Source organism: Macrosteles quadrilineatus, unplaced genomic scaffold (genome assembly GCF_028750875.1).
Source record: "Macrosteles quadrilineatus isolate MER2022 unplaced genomic scaffold, UCM_ALF_1.0 Scaffold_5__1_contigs__length_97177068, whole genome shotgun sequence".
Taxonomy (NCBI): domain Eukaryota; kingdom Metazoa; phylum Arthropoda; class Insecta; order Hemiptera; family Cicadellidae; genus Macrosteles; species Macrosteles quadrilineatus.
The window spans coordinates 94,841,783-94,863,159 of record NW_026542598.1 but is presented as its reverse complement, the minus strand read 5'-3'; the positions used below and the strand labels follow the sequence as shown (position 1 = coordinate 94,863,159).

At 34.5% G+C, this 21,377-nt stretch overlaps 2 protein-coding genes across 4 annotated transcripts in view; one reads left to right on the top strand and one right to left on the bottom strand.

The window, feature by feature from the left end:
* Positions 1–565: 565 nt before the first annotated feature.
* On the bottom strand, positions 566–7,513 carry LOC128995359 (zinc finger protein 182-like). Of its 2 annotated transcripts, XM_054420357.1 has the most exons (6): positions 7,352–7,513; positions 5,798–5,905; positions 3,934–4,172; positions 2,601–2,797; positions 1,828–1,914; positions 566–1,065 (listed from the first exon to the last, which is right to left on the bottom strand). In XM_054420357.1, exons 1-6 carry the CDS (start codon positions 7,386–7,388, stop codon positions 786–788), a joined length of 948 nt encoding a protein of 315 aa, XP_054276332.1. In that variant the 5' UTR covers positions 7,389–7,513; the 3' UTR covers positions 566–785. The 2 variants fall into 2 exon arrangements, with proteins under 2 accessions (XP_054276332.1, XP_054276333.1); XM_054420358.1 differs by lacking the exon at positions 1,828–1,914.
* Positions 7,514–8,582: 1,069 nt separating this feature from the next.
* Positions 8,583–21,377, top strand: part of LOC128994033 (probable phospholipid-transporting ATPase IIB) — a 32,553-nt gene continuing 19,758 nt past the window's right edge. The window contains exons 1-7 of one of the 2 annotated variants that reach the window (XM_054418236.1): positions 8,583–8,695; positions 8,893–9,074; positions 16,779–16,923; positions 17,126–17,239; positions 18,215–18,382; positions 19,350–19,592; positions 19,953–20,138. In XM_054418236.1, the coding sequence (XP_054274211.1) occupies positions 8,672–8,695; positions 8,893–9,074; positions 16,779–16,923; positions 17,126–17,239; positions 18,215–18,382; positions 19,350–19,592; positions 19,953–20,138 (1,062 nt within the window). In that variant the 5' untranslated portion in view covers positions 8,583–8,671. Of the gene's footprint in view, positions 8,696–8,892; positions 9,075–9,207; positions 9,450–16,778; positions 16,924–17,125; positions 17,240–18,214; positions 18,383–19,349; positions 19,593–19,952; positions 20,139–21,377 lie in introns of those variants that run through there. The other variant, XM_054418237.1, reaches the window with a different exon arrangement.

The following is a 21,377-nucleotide window of genomic DNA, read 5'->3' as shown; positions in this document are numbered from 1 at the left end:
ACAAAAGAATGGGAAATAGTGCTGATTGATTTGGTAGTTGATTGTATCATGTTTACAACTAATAATTGTAAAGCATATTTATTTGCATTTTACAAATGTCTTCTCTTTGAGAAATGTGAGAATGCATTATTTTGTGTCACAACATAATTGTATACACAACTTGTGTGTGGTGGTTCTCTAATAGGCGTTTTCAAGTAGATATTTTCGGTAACTGTTTATCCCAATTAAATTATTGGATTTATAATTTTAAAGCTAAATCCTCTGGTTAAACTGGTACAGTATAATAAGGTATAATTTAATATCTTTAGTTAAAGGTTCAATTTGGTTTACATACAAAGAAAATCTTTCATTAAGTAAATAAACACAAGCCTATGTATTTGAGGGTTATAGGATTTCAGTAAACGAAACTGGATCCTGAGAAAAAGTTTATTTGTAACAAAAATATAATTTGTAGGCTTATTTTATGCAAAGACATACATTCATTAGTAAGTGTAACTTGCTACTCATTTCAAAATAGCCTACATCTTTTCTAAAACTTTTACTCCATAAAAAAACTTAAATTGCTACAAACAATGCATGTATTTACGGTTGCAGCATTTAGACAAATATAAAAACTTGGGTCACATATTGAATCCTCACTTCAAGACAATATAGATTTAAAACTAGACAGAGCCTATCATTAATTACAAAAACGTAACACTGATAAAATTTTACTTCAAATTTAACAGTAAGATGGCTGTAAACAAATTTGAAAATTCTAGTAACACAACTACGAAACTCCAACATCAATGTGATTCAATTGGTTCTCCCATCAGTTCTTCACTGTTCTCGCACTTCAACCCTTCACTTTTATCATTCTTCAATTCTCTCCTTTTCTTTGGCTTTTCATTTACAATGTTCTTGGATTCTTCAGTTTTATCATTCTGGGTAAGTAGGTACTTGATGCAAGCGTTCTGGCAGTGGCGTACCATGTATTTCCTCTGGGAGAACGCCTTTCCGCACATTTTACATCGCCAAGCCCACTGATGATGACCTCTTGTGCGTTGGTGCGCTCTTAGATTAGACCTGTTGTAAAAAGAGATCCTGTTACTACACCAAAAATTGTTCAAAGATATAAACATAGATTAAACACAACCAACATGAATACAACACAAGGATTTTCACCATGTACCATAGGGAACTTGGAAAATAAACCAATGAAGATAATGCTGGACATAGGTTTGATTCAAGTTGAAGAGAGTTTTAGAGAGAGAGATTTAGATCATTCATGCAGTTTTTTTCCCCTAGGACGCTAGGCAGGAGCCCGGAATTGTTTTTCACAATACTTCAGGCTAGACCTAGGGGTTGTGACATTATCACATAGATAATATCCATTAGTGAATTGGTGGGATTTGAACCCGGGGCCTCTGGAACCGGAGTCCTGCACTCTAACCACTAGACCAGCTCAGCTTGCTCCCCGTTCATACAGTAATGACAATCTTAAGTTAGATTTTACGCGGTATTGATACTGGACCCAAATGATATTTGCCATATAATTAAAATTAATTTAACTATCAATTAACAATGCTATCTAACAAATCGTTCAAATAGTAACAAGACAAGGGTTTAGAACACAAAAAACGTAAAAATCGCAATAGAGTAGACAAACAAAACAAACACACAAATCCAAAACAAGATAAGTACAACACTTCTTCAATAACTTTTACCACAACCTTTTTTACCTTTTGGACACTGATAGGTTACTAGTAGGAGTAGGGAAGGATGAGGAAAGTGTGCCAACAAAGACAAAACACATTAAAGAAAGACATAGGCCTAAGCGCAACTTACCTCTCAGCCAAGCTCGCATAACACATAGAGCAATAAATCAGCGTCTCGTCTAAGTGCAATGCTATGTGGCCTTCAATAACCAACTTCCTGTCAAAATTTACAGACAATCTTTAAAACAAACTGAGATAACGTTCAACACAATGGATAAGGACAGATGGATGGGAAAGAGTTCAGGGACGATCTCTCTGACCAGAGATCGAAGGAGGCAGGAAAGATATTGGAAGCATAAGAGTTTGGTAATCAAGGATCAAAACACAAAATAATTGGATCTCGTTATAGTTACAATTTTTCTTCGGAACCATGTTTCCATCTAGTATGGCATCTAACGACGACTACAGTCAATCTTTTTTATCAACACTGATTCAAGATGAAACCGACTGCAACTGGGTATCAAAAATTGTGAAACATTAAGTCTTAGGAAACTAGAAATACACTGGGTGTATAATAAATTGCTAGTCTAGTGTTAAGCATTTTCGTTGCTGGAGCAAGTTTGGTTACGTCATATCCACAAAATGGATGTGTCCGCTTTCCATTGAAATTGTTTAAAAGGTTTCCAACCCATAAAATATTAGCTTGGACCCCAACATAGACAGCCAAATGTAGGCTAAATGTTCTACAATGGATGTAAATTATAATTTCCATAACCTATTATTTAAATTTTAAAACATTGACGTTGATAGAAAAACATCAAACACGTTTAATACGACTCCTTTCCTGTAACAAGCTTTCTTAAGCGAAATATCAAATCATAATAAACACTAAAGTCCACTAACCTGTCAGCAAAGCTCTTGTGGCACATGGAGCAGGTAAATGGTCGCTCACCGGTGTGAAGTCTCATATGACCCTTCAGCACCCAAGGTCGGTCGAACCCCTTGTTGCAGTACGAGCAGTAGTGCAACGTAGATTCTAGCTTGCCTTCCGCAGACTTATGCTGGCTGTTGCTACTCTCAGTTGTATTGTCCTTACTCATCTGCCACAAGAATTCACAAAATGATTATGGATTTAATCCTTGTGAGTGCAAGAGTGTGTTTAGTAAAAAATGCGGGACTTAGGTCCCAGATTCAAATCACCAATGCATTTTATCCAAGTGATAATGTCGCAACCCCTAGGTCTAGCCTGAAGTAATGCAAAAAACAATCACGGGCTAGTGCCTATATTTCCTAGGATAAAAGAAGAGAAAAAAATTCTTGTGAGTGTTTGTAGAAAAAACGTATTTGTTTTATATAGGTTTACCCTATGTTTGCCAGGTGAAAAGTGGTGAAGCTTGGTGTACATTTTAGACAATAGACAGTTTCCCTTATTTGTAATTTCGTTAAAAAATACAATGGTGTCACAAAAATCCAGTATTTTTAACATTTAGATTGTTTGACAGTTTACATTTTTTTGTATTGAAAGTTCATAATTTTTCCACTTGTGTAACTAAAAGTAGTACTTTATTTACATGCTCATTAACAGCACAGCATACAATCAGTTTACAGCAAAGTTTAGTTTACATATTAGTACTACCGAACACTTACTTAACCATTACAATTGTTACGGTGTGAACTAGGAAGGTAGTCAGCTGCGATTTGTCTGTATCTATATTAATTTCACTTTTAAAATTCATCAGTATAACCCAAAAGGTATTTTAAATTGTTAATTGCCAAGTCAACTATTTTTTACACATGAATAACCCAACCAACCCAATATCTTAAACTAGACAATCATTAACGAATAAGAATAAGAATCTTTATTACCCTTTAAACATTTTACAGTGCAATAGGGTTTGTCATTTTGCTACATAATATTAATATGCAATTAATTGTGACATTGTGCATTGATGCACTCAATTAGGTTATGAGTTGAGTTAACAATTCCATTCAATCCAGGAACATAAATTATAAAGCGATGAGTTGCTGTAAAGTTCTGTTGTCAATGCCATAGTTCCAAATACTTTGTGTTCGGAGTACTTTGTGTTGGAAATACCCGTAGTGTTTTTTACTATTGTGTTGTTTTGTTAACGACAGCCCAATTCCATCCAGTACCTAATCAAAGGTATAAATATTTTAAGTAGGTATTCTTGATTGTAATATTAAAACTAAATTATAGCCAAATTCATAGATTAACCTGACTGAGTCCTGTAAGAGCATTAAGCAGATAGCTCAGTTCGGCCATGTCTTCTGTCGGCATTGATTCTTGCATCAAAATGCTTGATGAATCAAGAGCACTTTCTGTTTCATTGTCCGATGTTTCACTCAACGGGGGAGAGTCATACTCTGGTTCAATGTATTTTATCTCTGTTTTATCTGGAAGCTTAAAAAGGTCCCATCTTATTGTAATAGGCAGCTCGTTGACTTCACTCCAATCTAAAAAATATAGAAACAATCCATTTTTGGATGAGTATGATTATTGATAAATTACAATAAAAGTTAAATTTCAATTTTTCATATTTTCACATGTGAGTTGTTCATTACGAGACAGTATGTGCTAGGATTGGATCAATTACAGTAGCCTCATCTGTCCTTTGTATTGCTTCTTGGCGACTAAGTCAAGTCAATGCAATGACTACAATTAGGTGAATATCAAGGCGGAGATTGTGTGGTAGGCACGGAAAATTCCACAATGTGTGCTTTGCTGCACAGAAATGACAAGATTGTGTACTGTTTTATCTCTTGGCAATGGGTATTGCGTCAATTAGTGGAAAGCAGGATGTGCATTCCCACAAGAAACCTTTTCCCACCACTGTTGCTTAATTTTGTACGGAATTTCAACAATTAATTGCTATTGAATTTAATACCACTTGCAAATAGTGGTGAGTGTCTGGAGCATTTTCCTAATTTTTCTCTACATACCATCCTAAGACACCATCTATATCCACCCAAACTTTGAGGACAGAAGAGTGGAGTTTACTGTACATAGAAGACTAGCATTAGATATTTCCCCCATCAAACTTCCGATAGACATATCTACCTTTGAAGCTTTGATATATGCTATTTGCAATTTTTATAATATAGTGATCTATATAAAAACTGCACCGTAGTATTTGTGCAATTAGTGAGCAAATTAGTACTTTTTTTAACAAGGAAAGAATTATGACAAATGAAAATTAGCCACAGAAAGTCCATGAAGAAAAAGTAAAATATTTATAAGAAAACTATGCCCTATTATTCGGAAAATGTCCTCAACAAGTTGAGAAATTTTGGAAGAAATTCAATTTAGAAAATCAAGTGCAATATTTAATATCTTTAACAGCCATAAAATTGTCTATTAATATTATAAGAAATCACCTATATAACAATTATCATAATTAGGTTTAAACAAACTTGTAAAATTTCATGTCATATTATTCTTTGTTCTACAGCAGACTACAATGTGAAGTAAGATTTCAAATTTTAAAATAAATTTTAATTTATATGATGTAGTCATAAATAAACGTTGGTTCCTCTACTAAAAAACCTAGATTTTGATTTGTCATTTAGTATAGAGTGGGAAAAGTATTGGGCAATTAAGTTGAGAAATCACCTGCTTAGCTAACTATAGACTAATCGGTTGTTTTGCACTAATTTAAGTGAAGAAAATGTCACTTTTGGTAATTTTTCCATACTGGGAAAAGGCCTAATACATGAATTTGAACAAAGGGTGTTTTTGGCCTCTGGAGACCTAAAATCGAAAAAGTAAATCGGTCCGGAGTCCAGATTTTACCATCTCCACTGGTAAGCCTAAATTTTTATTTGTCATTTCAGTTTGTCATTTGTTTATACTGTAGAGTGGACAAAAAGTTGAGAAATCATCTGCTTAGCTATAGACAAATCAGCTGTTTTCAGCAAACTAATTCAAGCGAAGAAAATGTCACTTTTTGTTAGGCTGATAATTAACTGTAGGCCTATATACAAAAACTAATAAATCTTTCCACCTACATAAATGGACTCCAAATGTAAAATTTTGTAATTAGTTCATATTGTAATTTTTATCAGAAAAACTATTTACATACCATCATTATTTTCCTTGATTTTTAAATTACTTAACATATCAGGCTTAAGTGCTTCACTTCTTGTGATTCGATTGTGGCTCATGTTCAAAACCGAGCCATCTTCTCCACCTGAAAAAATAATATTAATTTAAAACTTTATACCATATATCCATCGTTGACCAGTAGTGACTGGATAGATTTAGTAAAAAAATTTAGTTTTAATAGGTACTTTAGTTATGCGGTTAACATGGCTGTAGTTACGAGGTCCATTCACCATTTTCCTCTGTGAAATATTCCTTCATGAAGTACAGGGGCCGTGCCTTGAGTAGCTCCTCTATTCTCTTTTTAAAATTCTTAAGAGGGAGTGATTTTGTTTTGGTGCAGGTGGTTATAGAGTCTGATGCCAAGGACCCGGTAACACTATTTTTGTTTGCTCAGTCTGCAGAAAGGAATGCTTAGATTTTCTCCATTTCTTGTATTATAACTACGTACTATTATAACTATGTAGTTGGTTTTTGCAGCTGAGGTAAAATTGTATCATTTAGGCTTCAATCTGCTCTGGTCTCAGGCCAAAAGTAAAAATATTTAAAAAAAATTGGGTGCCATCAAGATATGGATTGTGTTATAGGCTACTTATTTTAACCCTTTAACTAGCAAATTATTATAGTGTATTTAGTAAGGCAAATTATTATGAAAGGAGTAAGTCGTTCCATATAACGGCACCAGCAAATGTTCAAAGGAGTAGTAACGTTTTATAAATTAATTACAATTTTTTGCCATTATGAAAAGCGGGACTATTTAAAGGGTCCATAAACTATGGCATTTTATTTAACTTACCGGTATCTATAAGATTCGCTCTTATTGTCAAGTGAAGTATATTGACTTTTTGTTGAATATTGTACAGTTTAATACTATACATTATTCAAATTATTTGTTTAACAGTATAGCATTGAAACTTGATTTAATGTTTTGAATGGCCTGTTTGTGCTGTTATATCTCGGCCAGTTGACTCAAAGCATTGCCTTTTAAATAAGTAGACATCCCATCTAGGACCAGAGGTGTCCCTATAATTCTTTATGGAGAAAAAACATATAGTTCTGTTAGACAGTAGCCAGTTGCAGATTACACTAAGTTAAAAATTCAAAATTAAGTATGACTTATTTTTTGTTACTGAGGCTGGGATATTTTAAAAACGTGACATAAAAGTAAAGATGCTCACAAGTCGTCCTATGAGTTTGACTTGGTTAATATAAGTTTTCAAGCATAACTTATTCAACAAAAACCAGTAATTTATATCATCAGTGCAAACTGTCTGTGGAATGTCTAGTTTTATGAATAGGCAAAGCTTAAGTTAAAGTCTCTGTGAATAACTTTAGTGTTATTTACATTTCATAAATTAAATAAATTCAGTAAGTTTAAAATACGAATTTGTATCTAACCTAAACTATAACTTAATTATACAAAAGTCACTGTTTAATTTTATTAGTTTTAAGTTGATTGTTTAGAACTGTGTGGTGTGCATTTAACTAAAACGAACATTAGGCCTACACTTATAGATTAATTATTTTTTATTACCTCTCTTTCTTGAAGGCTTGATAAAACAGCGAGGCATATGTATTATTTCTTTATCGTCGGAAATAAAAACTAGAGGTACACTTAATTTATACAACCAAATGAATTTATTTTGATAATAAAATTGTAAAGTGATTCAAGCACTACTCTGCTACCAATTTGACAGGCGCCATGCGGAGCGGAGCGGAAAAGAAAGTCCGATTTACCAAGCGCTAGCGGACGAAAAATGTTAGTTTGTAAACATTGCTGTGTTTCCACGTTGTGCAGGCGTCAACTTACTACGTAATATAACTATGTAGCCATAGCGTAGTTGTAGTAAGATTAGCAATATAGGAATATAAAGTAGTTGCAAATTTTACTGTTGCTTCTGTCCGGTTTTCTGTAGATGTCGTGTTTTGTTTACAATTTGTTTCTTGCTATATCAGTAATTTAAAATCTCGTTTTTAACCAAATAAAACTATCTAATCATAAACAATAACTCGTCCACTAGCTATATAACCTATGTCCACTAGCTAAGGGAGTATGTTTTATCTATGGTATGAGTATCTATTTTATTTATTTCAGTTTTTACAAAATCGTAGAGAGGACTGTAATTCTTCTGTGTTGGAGTATTTTCTACTGATACTGTAGTTAAGAAGTGTATAAGTTAAATTAGGAATTAGATTGATTTGGCTAAATGAGGTAGTCTTAACGTCAAAATTTACAGTTTTTGTGCTTTAGGCAGCAGGTATTGTTTACGATTTATAAGGGTTTGACGCTCTAAGTGTATTTTTTTACTTTTTGTAAGAAAGCAGGCCCAAACCGTAGTATTTTCTAACCATACACTAACCTAAGGGAGTATGTTTTATCTATGGTTTTATCCATGGACTAACCAACACAACACACGTAGACGCGTAGACTCATCGCATTGCAAATCTTGAAGCGGTTATGTTGCAAACAGTCAAAGATGGCCATGAAAGAGGTCTATGGCTATATTATATAATGTTTAGGTATGTAAAATCAAAATGACTGAGGTATGTAAAAAACCTATTATTGTCTTATATTATATAATTTTGTAGTACGGATTTTAATTACGTGCTGAAGAAGACTAAGTATCCAATTAAATATGTTTCTTACTCTATGGACCATTTTTAGATTAAAGACAAAACAAAACATTGTCAAATGTCAAAGTACCACGATGGTCAAGTTAAGTTTAGTTTAGGTTCATCACTTTTCACGTTTATAGGTTAGAACCAACCAACGCATAGTTTGTTGTCATAACAAAGGGTCCAAATGGATGCAGCCGAGAATAGTTCAGGATTTATTTTAAACATTAATTAGGTTATGCATTATTCAGCTTATAGAAGGGTATGATCGCTACGTAAAATTATCCTAGCAATATTATAATTTATTTTAAATATTGTTTTGGTTTGTTTGTTGTTGTTATGTTCTAATGATCGTTCAGTGTAAGGCCTACACCATATCTAGACGTATGTTTCTAATCGAATACCAATCAATATCCCTTGAATTAATGCAAAATATAATAAGTTGTTGTATTTTAACAGAACAGGTCCTTAAACTCCCAAGAAATTCCTCTGGTTATGAGTTCTGACGAACGGGATTTTGAAGCAGACGAAACCGATTATCTCCTTCATCCTGATAGTGAATACAGATCTTCCAGAATGAGTGGGAATCGACCTAGGACTTTAAGAAATTGTAAAAATGTTTTGTCTCGGCTTATGTGTGGGTAAGTAAATTCAGAATAATATAAAATGTAGTGAATTTAATCGCAAAAGTAACGAGATTTGGGTGATATAGTTTTTTTGTCCTTGGTGGGTTTTATCAGCTGATGTCATGGATCAATATGGACTGTGGACTTCTGTTTTCCAACAAGTGAAGTAGGACGTCAATGATGGTGAAGCGACTTGTAATCAAGCCATGACAAATTAAACTGTTTTGTTTAGTGAACCATTTTGATATTTTATTATAAAAGACACTTTTGACTCAAGATGGCAGCTTCATCTTCTTTGTGTCTTGTTGAATTATCTTCTTCTACCACTCAGTTAATGAAAGAAGATGTGCCCCTCATTTCTAAACCACCAGAATCAAATTCATGTTCAAGGTTCATATTTAGTCATTTATAATTTACTACTGTATGTTACTTTAGGATTAACAGATCTGCATGTTTAATAAGTTAATTTGGCTAGTGCAAAATAAGTTTAATTAGCCCATATTAAGTTTAATTACAATTTAGGCTAGCTAAATGTTTTGTAAGTTACAAATAGGCCTAGGCCTTGCTGAAGAATATAGGCTCCTCGATTATTGATCTTATTACGCTGTATTTAAATACTGATAAAAGTGTAGGACTTACCTGATTAAGTACCGTAGCCCATTCTTGATGATTATATAAGTAGCCTACTCAACTTGGCCATAAAATGCTAGAATTTTTGGCTGCACTTTGGTAAGTTATCTGTCCTACACTCATTTGAATGAATATATCAAATATTTCATTCGATATATCAAGTTTGGTTAGTTAGCCTAACCTAAACCAACTTAACCGAATGAAATTCTATATAGGCCTATCGAATAATCTTTAAAGGTATCGATATTTTTATTCGAATGAGTGTAGAACAGATACTAAAGTGCAGCCGATTTTTTTTTTGTAATTTTCCAAAAAATGCTAGAGCTAGCCTATTTACTTAGCCTATTTTGTCTGAAAAAGTAATAGAGGTACTTTGGTATTATCCGGATGCCACCCTTATACAGCCTGCTGCAGCGGTTATGTGAGGTTGGGTTATCATAAATATGTTTGTAGAGCTTTCCTTGTTTCATTATGAATCAAACAATACCAGGATGAGTCATACTTTCGTTTGCTAAACCCCCTCCAAATAGGCCAAGGTGAGGTCGTTAACCGGAGCGCCTGTATTACCAGTCACCACCTGTATCTGGTGTGGCAGCTAGATGCATTCAACTCAATCCTCGCCAACATCGCTGCCTTCTAGGAGGTAGAACTCAAAGGCCCCCTAATTTTAATCCTTTCAAATATGGACAGTAAGTCAGTTAAAGTATGTTCTTTCCATTTATGTTAACCCAACCTAACATAACCGTCGTAGCGCGCTGTATAAAGGTGGCCTCCGGATAATATAGTACCGTGCTAGGCTTGCTACAGGGGGTTAACTTAATCTTAGTGTGCACAAAAATCGGTAAAAACAAAATTTTTCATCTCAATAGTGCTGGAAAGATATATTGGGCCTCGATTGTAAGAGATATTTAAATAAACCATCGCTGTTTCGAAACCACAACCAAGTCAACCGAAATGCCAATTTCAACTCACACGGTCGAACGTCGCGTCGGTAGCCTACAATATATAGCCTAAGCTTAGCACTATTCGGATGAAACGCGAACAAGGATATATCTACTACTAATCTAGAGGTTAAATACCTTGTTGCCAACGTAATCCTTGGTAGACTTAATGGCTACCGGTTTCGACACACTTAATTGGTGTCATTGTCAAGCCTAGACGTGGTTTTTTCGCTCCTAGGAGGTCGTCGTAAAGTCTTCAAAAACACATAACGAGACGAACAAATGACAAAAACGAACACGAACACACATTTTAACGAATAATACTCTATGGTCATACTACTCATGACGCGGCTGCGGGTTCAGGCTGTAGGTCTAGACTGACCGTCGCCGTGTCCTTCCCCTCCCCTCCTATCCTTTGTTGTTATCAAACTTATTGTCTACTGATAAGTTTTGTATGAATGAGGCTGCTTCGTAAATAATGTTTGACTCAAGCGATGTTTTTTTCATTGAGGATGTGTCGGGTATGTTTCTTGCCGGCCTTGAATAGGCCTATCTCATATTCTTCGATCGTATCCAGGAAACGACCTCTTTTTCTATAAAAATGTAATACATTGATGGATTTGTCAATAGATGAGACATCATGGTTATTACTTATCAGGTGATCAGCAAATGCAGAATTGGGTTTGTGGATGGATGGTTTTGGTAGGTGTTCCGTATATCTAGTTTTGAATGGGCGGGGTTTGTCCAATACAAAAACTAGAGCAGCTGTCACAATTAAGTTTGTAAACACCAGATCCTTCTGATTTATCAGTAGTAGATTTATTCCTATTGCTTCTTAATGCAGATGAGAGTCTATTGTTAGTACCAAACGATACTACAACATTGTTCTTTGACATTTCTTTCTTCAATGTGCCGTGAAAGTACGTGCCAAACTCAGTAGATATATATATTGGTTTGTTTGTTCTCTTGTTGGTGTGGATATTTTTATTTTTGTGTTTCTTAATGAGTTTGTCAATAATATTACTATTGTAGCCTATCCATTGGACACCGCAATGTATTTTAGCGTGTTTACCTCTTCCTTGTAATCTTCTTCGGACAATGGAATTGATAATAATCTATTGACAAAACTATGGTAAGCGGCTAATTTCTGATTTTGAGGCGAATAATTTAGATAGCTTACCTGTATTGAAACCAGGCAGGCGCTTAACACCCCTTTTAGGAGTACGATACTTAACTTAGGATGACTTCTTTGGCTAACTTAAATATAAACTTATTAGGGATTTTCTATCCCAGATTTTATAATATGACAAATTGACTGTAAGTTAATCTATGTCGGGGGTTTCTAACCTACAGCCTACGGGACACAACCAGCTCTCGTACAGATGTTATCCGGCCTACCAAAAGGTAGCATAAGCTACAAAAAATTATATATTTTATAGTGTAGCGTAGGTCTTATTCTCTGTATACACTAACTTGGCGTCTGAACCCTTGACTACCTGCGGACGGACCGGGGCCGTCCCTTGCTCGCCCACTGTTGAGCAGCTGTTTCTATAATTAGTCACCTAGTAGCACCTCCACTGCAATTATGAACTTTTTTGTGCGGGACGGAATTTTAATGTTTTTCCTGCACAATCAAAAAGTTCATGAAATTTTAAGAAAAGTGATACTAAACTTGACCATATTCCGTTAAGTTAACCTTAAGTTTAAATTATTTTTAATTATTCATATTATGAATACCGTTGATATTGTTATATCTTTAAACCAACCCCCATGTCTTCCGGGAAATGAGTGATTCACGTCCTAAGACCTCTGACGAGCGACGACGATTCTGACGTGGGATATCACCATTAGATTAATCGCGTATTGGGTATTGAAATGCTATTGATGAAATATGTATAATCTGCCGAAAAACTACGGTAGGCCCGTCGTAGGCCTACACTTTATACAGACATTGAATTAGCTTAAAAACATTTACTCAACACATGCACATGATTCTGTAATTTTTAATCGACAATTGACATATCCTTAGAAACATAATGATTGTATGATTAATTTTAAGTTTCATTTGACCCGTAGAAAATGACGCAATTTTGACACTTCAAGCCAAATGCTACTTTCGCTCGCATTTAAGATTATTTTTTTTTACCATTTAACACATAACATTACGTATACTAACTTACGGAGGGAAACGTACGGTTTAAAAGTGTTTCACGTTTACAATAATCTTAAATGTGATTGGTTAGATCTACTCAATGAAACATATGAATTAGGTTGTGACAAACTACATCACCGCAACACGTTTTACATGTTTTTACTTGTTAAACTTTATTCCCCTAACACTATTAGGAAATTTAAATATATAAATCACTATTCCTTTTTTGTGTTTGCAGATTCGCGGTGCACGTCTAAATCAAATTAATAATAATTCATACATAACGATATTGTTTTATTTCTATCCCTAATAAAGTTTCTATTCCTCAGTAGCTACTGTACATATAGAGCCTGTAGCACAGACAATATAATACTTTAATGTTTATTCCATTGTCTGTGCCTGTAGGTTCTACAAACATAATAAGAATATAGTCAAGTTTGGTATCATTTTACTTATTTATTCATGGACTTTTTGCTCGTACAGATAAAAATGTAAAATTCCGCCCCGCAAAAAAAGTTAATAAGTGCAGTGGGGGTGCGACTAGGTGACTAATTAAGAAAACGGCTGCTCAAGAAGTGAGCGAGCAAGGGACGGTCCCGGCCCGGTCGCAGGTAGTCAAGGGTCCAGACGCCAAGTTAGTGTATACAGAGAATAAATGCGTGACAATTGTCTCTCATGACTACAGCAACACATGAGTGAGCGTATATTGTAGTTCCTGCAATATTGTGACATATGACATTTAAGAGAACAAGTTTTAAGCTATTAACGAATGCGGCCATATGCCAAGTTATAAGAATTCGATAATCTCTTAATTTTGGTTAGGCCTAATCATTCAGTACCATGGTGTTTTGAGTTCAAAGCCAAGTGCCACTATTATATTTTATTTTACATTCCAACGGACAGCTCCATTTAGATATTGGTAAACATATGATCAAGACTTGCTCATATGTTTTCACATATCTCACATATTTTCAACTCATGCAACTAGTACAATGCAAAAGTTGATAGTAAATTCAAATTGATTAAATAAATTAGTCAAAGAACAAAACGACATAAGTGAAAGCCAACAAGATGGCAAACACGACAGCCAGGTACAAGTACCTAGCACACAAGTAAAAAACGTGACAGGTAAAACAAAACAAATCCAATAATGGTATAACAATAATAACATTTGAATTGAGTAACAATATGAAGAATAGCAGTTTATAAATTAACGATGAAATAACGATAAATTAACAAAGAATAACTGGGTGAAGAATTAACAAAGAAATTAAGTTTTCAACAATGATCTAGCTTGTTTAGACAGCTTGTTTAGACAAGCTTAAAAAAAAAAATAATTTGGTAGGTATGTTGAAGTGTTTTTGTACAGTTAATGGCTACAGAGAAAAAAATGATTAGGCCTAATTTAAAATTCTCATGTTATTTTTATGGAGAATAGTGAACTGTTTTTACTTTTACTCCAATGCAAATGCTGGATGATTAAGCGCTTGTTCTTGATTTAAATTAATTTGATCAATGTCCATGTCACAAGGTAAAATATTCTACCTAGATGCGTTTTTTCTCAGTTGGATTGGAGCACATAAGGCTCCAGCCAAATTCTACGGTTATTGTGTCATTTAATTGTGTAGGCCTTAACAAAATTTTTCTGCATCAGTTGCTGTGTTTTTAAAATATAATACTGAAGTAATAAGTAAACAGTTTAAAATGGAATTCAAAGGTTTGAACACCATCCCACATTATAAGAAAAATGTACCGTCACTTCTCTTGATGCAATAATAAAATCTACGGTATAATCAAAAGGTTAACTTGGCAAGGAAAATAAAACTACTAACTAAATACTAAATCTAAGAGCTGATGTATCTTCAAGAATTTAAATGATGATTAAAATACACCCCTTTAACTGAGGTTGCTGCCCTTAAAACGGGATTTTTTGAAAAAACTGATATTTTTTGGGCAAGTTTCACTTAAAGACCTTTCATTCAAGTATGGTTGATTGGTATGCAGCTTATGGTTTTCTCAAAAGTTTTTGATCCTCATAAGCTTAGCTTATGGATAGGAAATAAATCAGATAATTTTAGAAAATTATATTATTGATAATCCAACAGGGCAGTTGGAAATTTACCAAGTCTGCAGGTTTGCCGTGGCTGGAGTATTTATTTTTTATAGAAGATGCTTTAACAATTAATTTTTATTTTAAAACAAGTTCTTTTGTTGAGAATGCTTGTTATAGTCTCTGATATCTTTAAATTTTTTTAAAAGCTCTTAATATCAACATTACAATATTTTGAATGCATCAGGTTCTTCGTCATGTAAATATAAATGGTAATAAATGTTTAAGTACTGTATGGAAATTATAATGTCCGGTGAACATTAAAATAATATTTTTACATCAAAACCGTGCAATGGTTTGTCCTTAAGTTTTTAATAATGCTATCAGATTGGAGTAATGACTGTTATATGCAGGTTGAGGATTTTAATTTGTAAATATCCCTATAGCTACAACATTTCTGGTCAATTTTTGTTATCTTAATTTTTTTACTTACCAAATAGTGTTTGTAGCAACGTAATACACTTAAAATGGATATTTATTTCTCTTAAATATTTTAAATTTAATTTAACACAGTACCTAGGCTAAACTGTCTTGTTTAAAACCGCCAACCTATGGATTTGTAGGTTAATTTTGCTGAGGTAATGAATCAACACTGCAGGAAATGTACCTTAGTGTTTAGATTGTGATCTTTGTTCTGATAGACATTGAACCTACCTTATGTATGCGTTGCTACTTGCCAGTGATAATGAAATTGTGTAATAGTGTAGATTTATAACTTCAGAAAATGTGGAGGAGACCATTTAACGACCATTATAATAGGTAAAAACTCATCAGATATGAAAGTTGTAATATTTATTATACCCTATAATATATATTATTGGTATATTTTGTATTACATCTGTGCCACAAATTAAAGGAATTTTGTCCTTTTAGAGTGTTTGAGAACTAGTAATATGATAGGTCATTGTTTCTGGGTCAAAACCAAATGCAAATATTGATTTAAAGCTTGAACAGTTCCTCACAAAGATGCTATTTGGTTTTTTACATAACATTTTTTTTCATCTCCTGATTATTTTTTCTAAAATGCTACTTTTTAAAATGTGAAAATTAAAATGCCGGCAAAACATCTGATAGTATAAAAAGTATAACACCAATTATCAAATAATATTTTCAGACGGTTCATTCAAAATTTAATGACACAGTCAAGGAAATATGTTAACAAACTGTGAGTAATTGATAAGTGTCTTAAAACCACAAAGACTAATTACTATCTAGGTCCAGCATTAGCCTAGTGGAAAATAATAAATTACTCTGTTAGTAGGCTAACTGGGGAATTGTTGACAATTTGATGATGATATTTGGATATGGTTTATACCTAGGATTAAAACCCTTTAAGAGTTTCAAGAGTTTATCACCTCCACCAAAATGGGTGGAGGGGGAAGGGTCTCCTTCATCCAGGGTGCTGTATGGGAACAATACAAAGGAGAATTTTGTTTATAAAAAATTGTGTTCGTCTCATTGGAAAATATTAACTAAAAAGTAGGTTTTACCTTCGTCAATCAGCTCAAAAGTTGTAACTGTTGTAGTTCGGCATTACAATGCTATCATCAGACGGTGTCTTGCTCAGATTGTGATAATGTCAACCGGTACCATGTGTGCGACAGGCTTGTTTGTTTTTGTGATGTTTAATTGTAATATAAAAATATGTGTTGTGTTTTAACTTCAACGACTCTGCTTGAGCGGAGATCCTCAAGTCTGATGATTGCATTGTGATGCCAAAACGGCTATAACAACAGTTAAAACTTTTGATTTTATTGACAAAGGTAAAGCCTACCTTTTGGTAAACGTTACAGCTCAAGGCCTGGAAACTAAGATTTTGATGGAAATTATTCTTGTAATTCATATTTTATTGGTGGGTTTTAACATTTTGTTCGCTACTGTTTCAGATGCTGCCAGTGGATATGGCGGCGATGTTTCCGAGAACGAGAGCTAAGGGCTAGGACTATTGTTATTGGGCGTCCTAGCCCGGAAAAGTTCCCTGCCAATGTGATCAGAAATCAGAAGTACAACATCATTACGTTCTTACCATTGGTGAGTTTACAATCTTTAGAAAAGTTTTACTTCTTACTAACCTAATTCTGATATACGTCAGTTTTCCTGCGGGCGCATTATTTAATAGGAAACGATGTGTTATTGTCAGTTAGTTCCAAGAGTAACCGTACCTGACGCACCTCTGATTGTCGTTTGATTTGTAATGTATAAAACTGTGACTGAACTAATTCTTTGTTTGCAGGTATTGTTTCAGCAGTTCAAGTTTTTTCTTAACTTGTACTTCCTGCTGATGGCAGTGAGTCAGTTCATCCCAGAACTAAGACTTGGATTTTTATATACCTATTGGGGACCACTGGTGAGTTATAGGAATCTTCAAAACAAATTTACACCTACTTTACAATGTTTACCAGATACCAACAATACAATGTTCCTTCTGTTCTCTTTAAAGCTTGAATCCATCTGTTTTTTGCCTTAGACATTCCATCCCCATGTTATAGTTCTCGCCAGTTTTTTTTATCAAATTTGTCGTAGTTGATGTGAGCCACTGAAAATTTGCGCTGATCTAAATTACTAATTTCTCTTGAATAAACTATGTTTTTTTACCAAGTCAAACTGAGGGAACAACTTATTATGAGCTAAAGCAACTGTTATGACCCATAAACTATGTCAGCAACGAAGAATAAGGTTGACAATAGAATTTTAGACATTATGTTGTTTACCTTTTGATTGCCAGGTTCTTGATGAATTAATAAGTTTGAGCTCTATGTACATTTTGCCACAAGTGTGGCATCATCAGGAGCTGCTTCTGGTTTCTTCTCACATCACTATCACTTAGTCACTAAAAACACACTATCCTATTTTATTTGCACTTATTTACAACATAATTAATTATTTGTTCTTGAATCTGGGAATACCACATAAATTTTAGACACTAACACATTCTGTGACTGGTTCACACAACTACATTCTCTTTTAGTAAAAATTTGGCAACAGCTGGTCTATATAGATGGGAGGTCTAATTCTGTACATCCAATAGTCAATGGTAATATGTTCCTGATTTTCACAGTTATTGATTAAAGGTTTATCTTACCTAACATCAGCAAACTTTGCAGCTGTAAGGGTTAGGAGGTATAAAGGCAGAGGTTTTGTCTTATCTTCCAATCAGTTCCATCCCAATTTTCAATTTTGTTATATCTCAATTTTTACATACCCATATTCCATATCTCAATTCTCAATTTGTTATAAGAATCAATCCTAAGGCTTACCTTTTAAATAATGTTTCTGAAATGCTTGAGTGGAAAGCAGTGTGTCTAATAGCTTTGTTTCACAGTGTTTTGTCCTGATCGTGACAATTTGTCGGGAAGCGATTGATGACTTCCGTCGTCACCAGAGGGACCAAGAAGTCAACAGTCAGAAGTACAAGCGGCTGATACGAGCTCGGGACGGTCTCGTGGCCACGGAACTTGTACCTGCCAGCAAACTTAAAGTTGGCGATTTGGTAAGTTATACCAAAGTGCTTCATATCCTGAATTTGTTCTGTTTATGCTACCCATAATAAGTTAATAGAAGGAATTCACAGTTGATAGTGATAAACTCATTGGTTACAAAGAAAATTTCTTTTTAAAATTAATTCTGAGTTTTGTCAGTAAATTTATACCTTGCTCATTTTTTGTTCAATCTCTTATTGACCTTCACACGTTTTTTGCTTATGTCTTTTGATTTTAAAATCTAATTTAAAAATACAAAATGTAACAAAGAACCAATATTACAGTACTTTGGATTCCAGTTTGGACTCTTCAGGACTAAATCCATATCAGAATCTCCAGTATGGCAGTTAAAACAAAAATGGACCTTTCTCAATTCAGTACCACTATATTTAAATTAAATTTAAATGTAGCAACACACAACTAAGTTTTAAGCTGTGTCTTGGTTTTTACGTAACCTAACCCAACCCAACATCAAATAACCTAATCCTAAACAAGATTTGTGTATAATTATACTATTTCAACCTGAAAAAAAAAACATGGTGGTAGTGAATTAAGGGAATAAGGTCTCAGAAATTGAATGATTACATGAAAAAAGCACCCATGGTGCAAAATCAATAAAATATGTACAGTAGGCCTTCTGTAATACTACTCCACTAATTTTTAAAGAAATAAGCTTTGGGCCTACTGCATAAATATTTATATTGAACAGTGCAAAACGAATAAGTTGTGACTTTTTTTATTACGAAGGCTAGGTTTAACAAAGTGGCTTAGTTTTTCTCAGTAGGCTATCCAAATCATCTGAAGTCCAAATCAAACAGATCTGAATCAGATGGACTTCACTTTACTTCATTGGTAAACTTTGTTTGTTTAGTCGCATCAATTTTTAAGGGAACTTGTTTACAAAATATTTGACAATTAAGAATACAATATTACCTTTTCCTATTATTTTTTTCCATTATATTCCTTTGGCCTCCACAGATCATCGTAGAAAAAGACCAGCGAGTACCGGCAGACTTGGTGTTGCTGCGGACGACGGAACGTTCTGGAGCTTGTTTCGTCAGAACCGACCAACTGGACGGAGAGACAGACTGGAAACTACGTCTAGCCGTGCCTGACACTCAGAAGTTGGAGACAAACGCTAAACTGTTTGAGATCCATGCATCCCTGTTTGCTGAGAAACCGCAGCGGGATATTCATAGCTTCATTGGTACTTTTACTCGGGTGAGTAAGAGCGTTCTATTACTTTGCGTAGTAATAGGAGAGTTTTTTTTATGGTAAAGAGGCCAAGCCTCCAGTTAAGTACTAAGCTTTTCCACATAAGATTTTAAGTTCTTATGAAAATTTAAGGTTTTCCTAAAGCAGATTTCAGCAATTCGCACTACTCTACCTTAATTTTAATTGCAAAGGTTACAATTGTATTTTCTACAATTTTAAGGTTTGAAAAAAGTTTCTAGTGTGCTGCAGTTTCAGGTTATGTTTCCAAATTGTACGCCAACCTCTTGTATAGCTGTGATGTTATTGCTTATGCTTACTTTACGTTAGGATCACACAAGTTCTAACATTAATTACTGATGTTGATAGCACGATGGTAGCGGAGAGGACAGTCTGGATGTAGAGAACACGTTGTGGACCAACTGTGTAGTAGCTTCGGGCACAGCTGTGGGAGCCGTTGTCTACACTGGTATGGAGACTAGGAGTGTGATGAACAACTCGCAGCCTCGCAGTAAAGTGGGACTACTGGACATGGAGATCAACCAGCTCACTAAGGTATGAATGTTTGAATGGCTGAGAATACTGTTTGGTGGTTAGACAAATGGGAAGATTAAGGTTAACTACCTGGTTCAACTTCTGTTTTTTTTAGAGCATGTAATAAGACTAAAAAAGTGTAAAGGATGGACAATCTACATTAACCTTTACTTACTTACTGCCATGGCCACTTGTACCCAAGCTGGTACTTGGCCTCGCCAACACATTGTTGCCAGTTCTCTCCGTCTTCTGAATCTTTCTCTACTAGTCTCATCTTTTCCATATCATTCAGGACTTGATCCCACCACCTAGCTTTTGGTCTTCCTACTCGTCTCCTTCCCCTCGGATCTCCCCTTATTACCTTCTTCAACAAGCTCTCCTCATTTCTCCTCAAGATATGGCCAACCCACCTTAGTCTTCTGCTGACCTCTCTTACAATATCGGAGTCTCGGAATGATTCTCTTAACTCTTGGTTTTGGCAGATTATCCATACTCCATTACGTTAACCTTTATCTATTCTAATTTATCAGTCTTGGTCGGTGAGAATGAGAATGAGAGAATGAGAATGATTTATTTCCTGAAAGCATAATATGTACAAGGAAACGTCAATACATCAAAATCTTAGCATAAGCCTGCAACACACCATGCAGAGAATTGAAAAACAAAACCAAAACTTATTTGGTGGCAAGAATATGAAAGCTTACTAGAGGAAATCCGATGCATGAATGTTAAATGAAACACTTGCATTCCTTGAGAAACTATAGTGCAGATATAACATGTGGAAGTCTGAGACAACATGTTATTTGATTGCACAGAGCCAAATGAGGCAATTTAAAGTGCCCTGAAACAATGAGGCAGATACCCGCATCAGTCCTCTTAGATTGGATGCTGCCGTTCATCAGGTATCATAAGTTTAACAGGCTGTGAAGCACACTAGTGTGCAAAAAAGCCTACAATGTGGTTGACAAACTTAGTAAAATGGTCCACTCCTGCTTAATCAATAACTCTCACATGGAGTTTTGTTTGTGGCAATGAATTGAACTCAGTTAGCTTACCAGGGTAAATTGTATTCTAGAGGCTTAGGACTTTGATGAAATTCATTTAGAGCCACTGGAAAAGTTGTTTGTGCCTAAAACTTTTTTTAAGTGTGGTAAATTGACCACAACAAAGGCTTTCTGGTCCATAATGAATACAGAATATTCTGCCTACTGTGTAATGTGGTAAAAACTACATTGCCTGTTTCAGTTTTCAGCTATGATA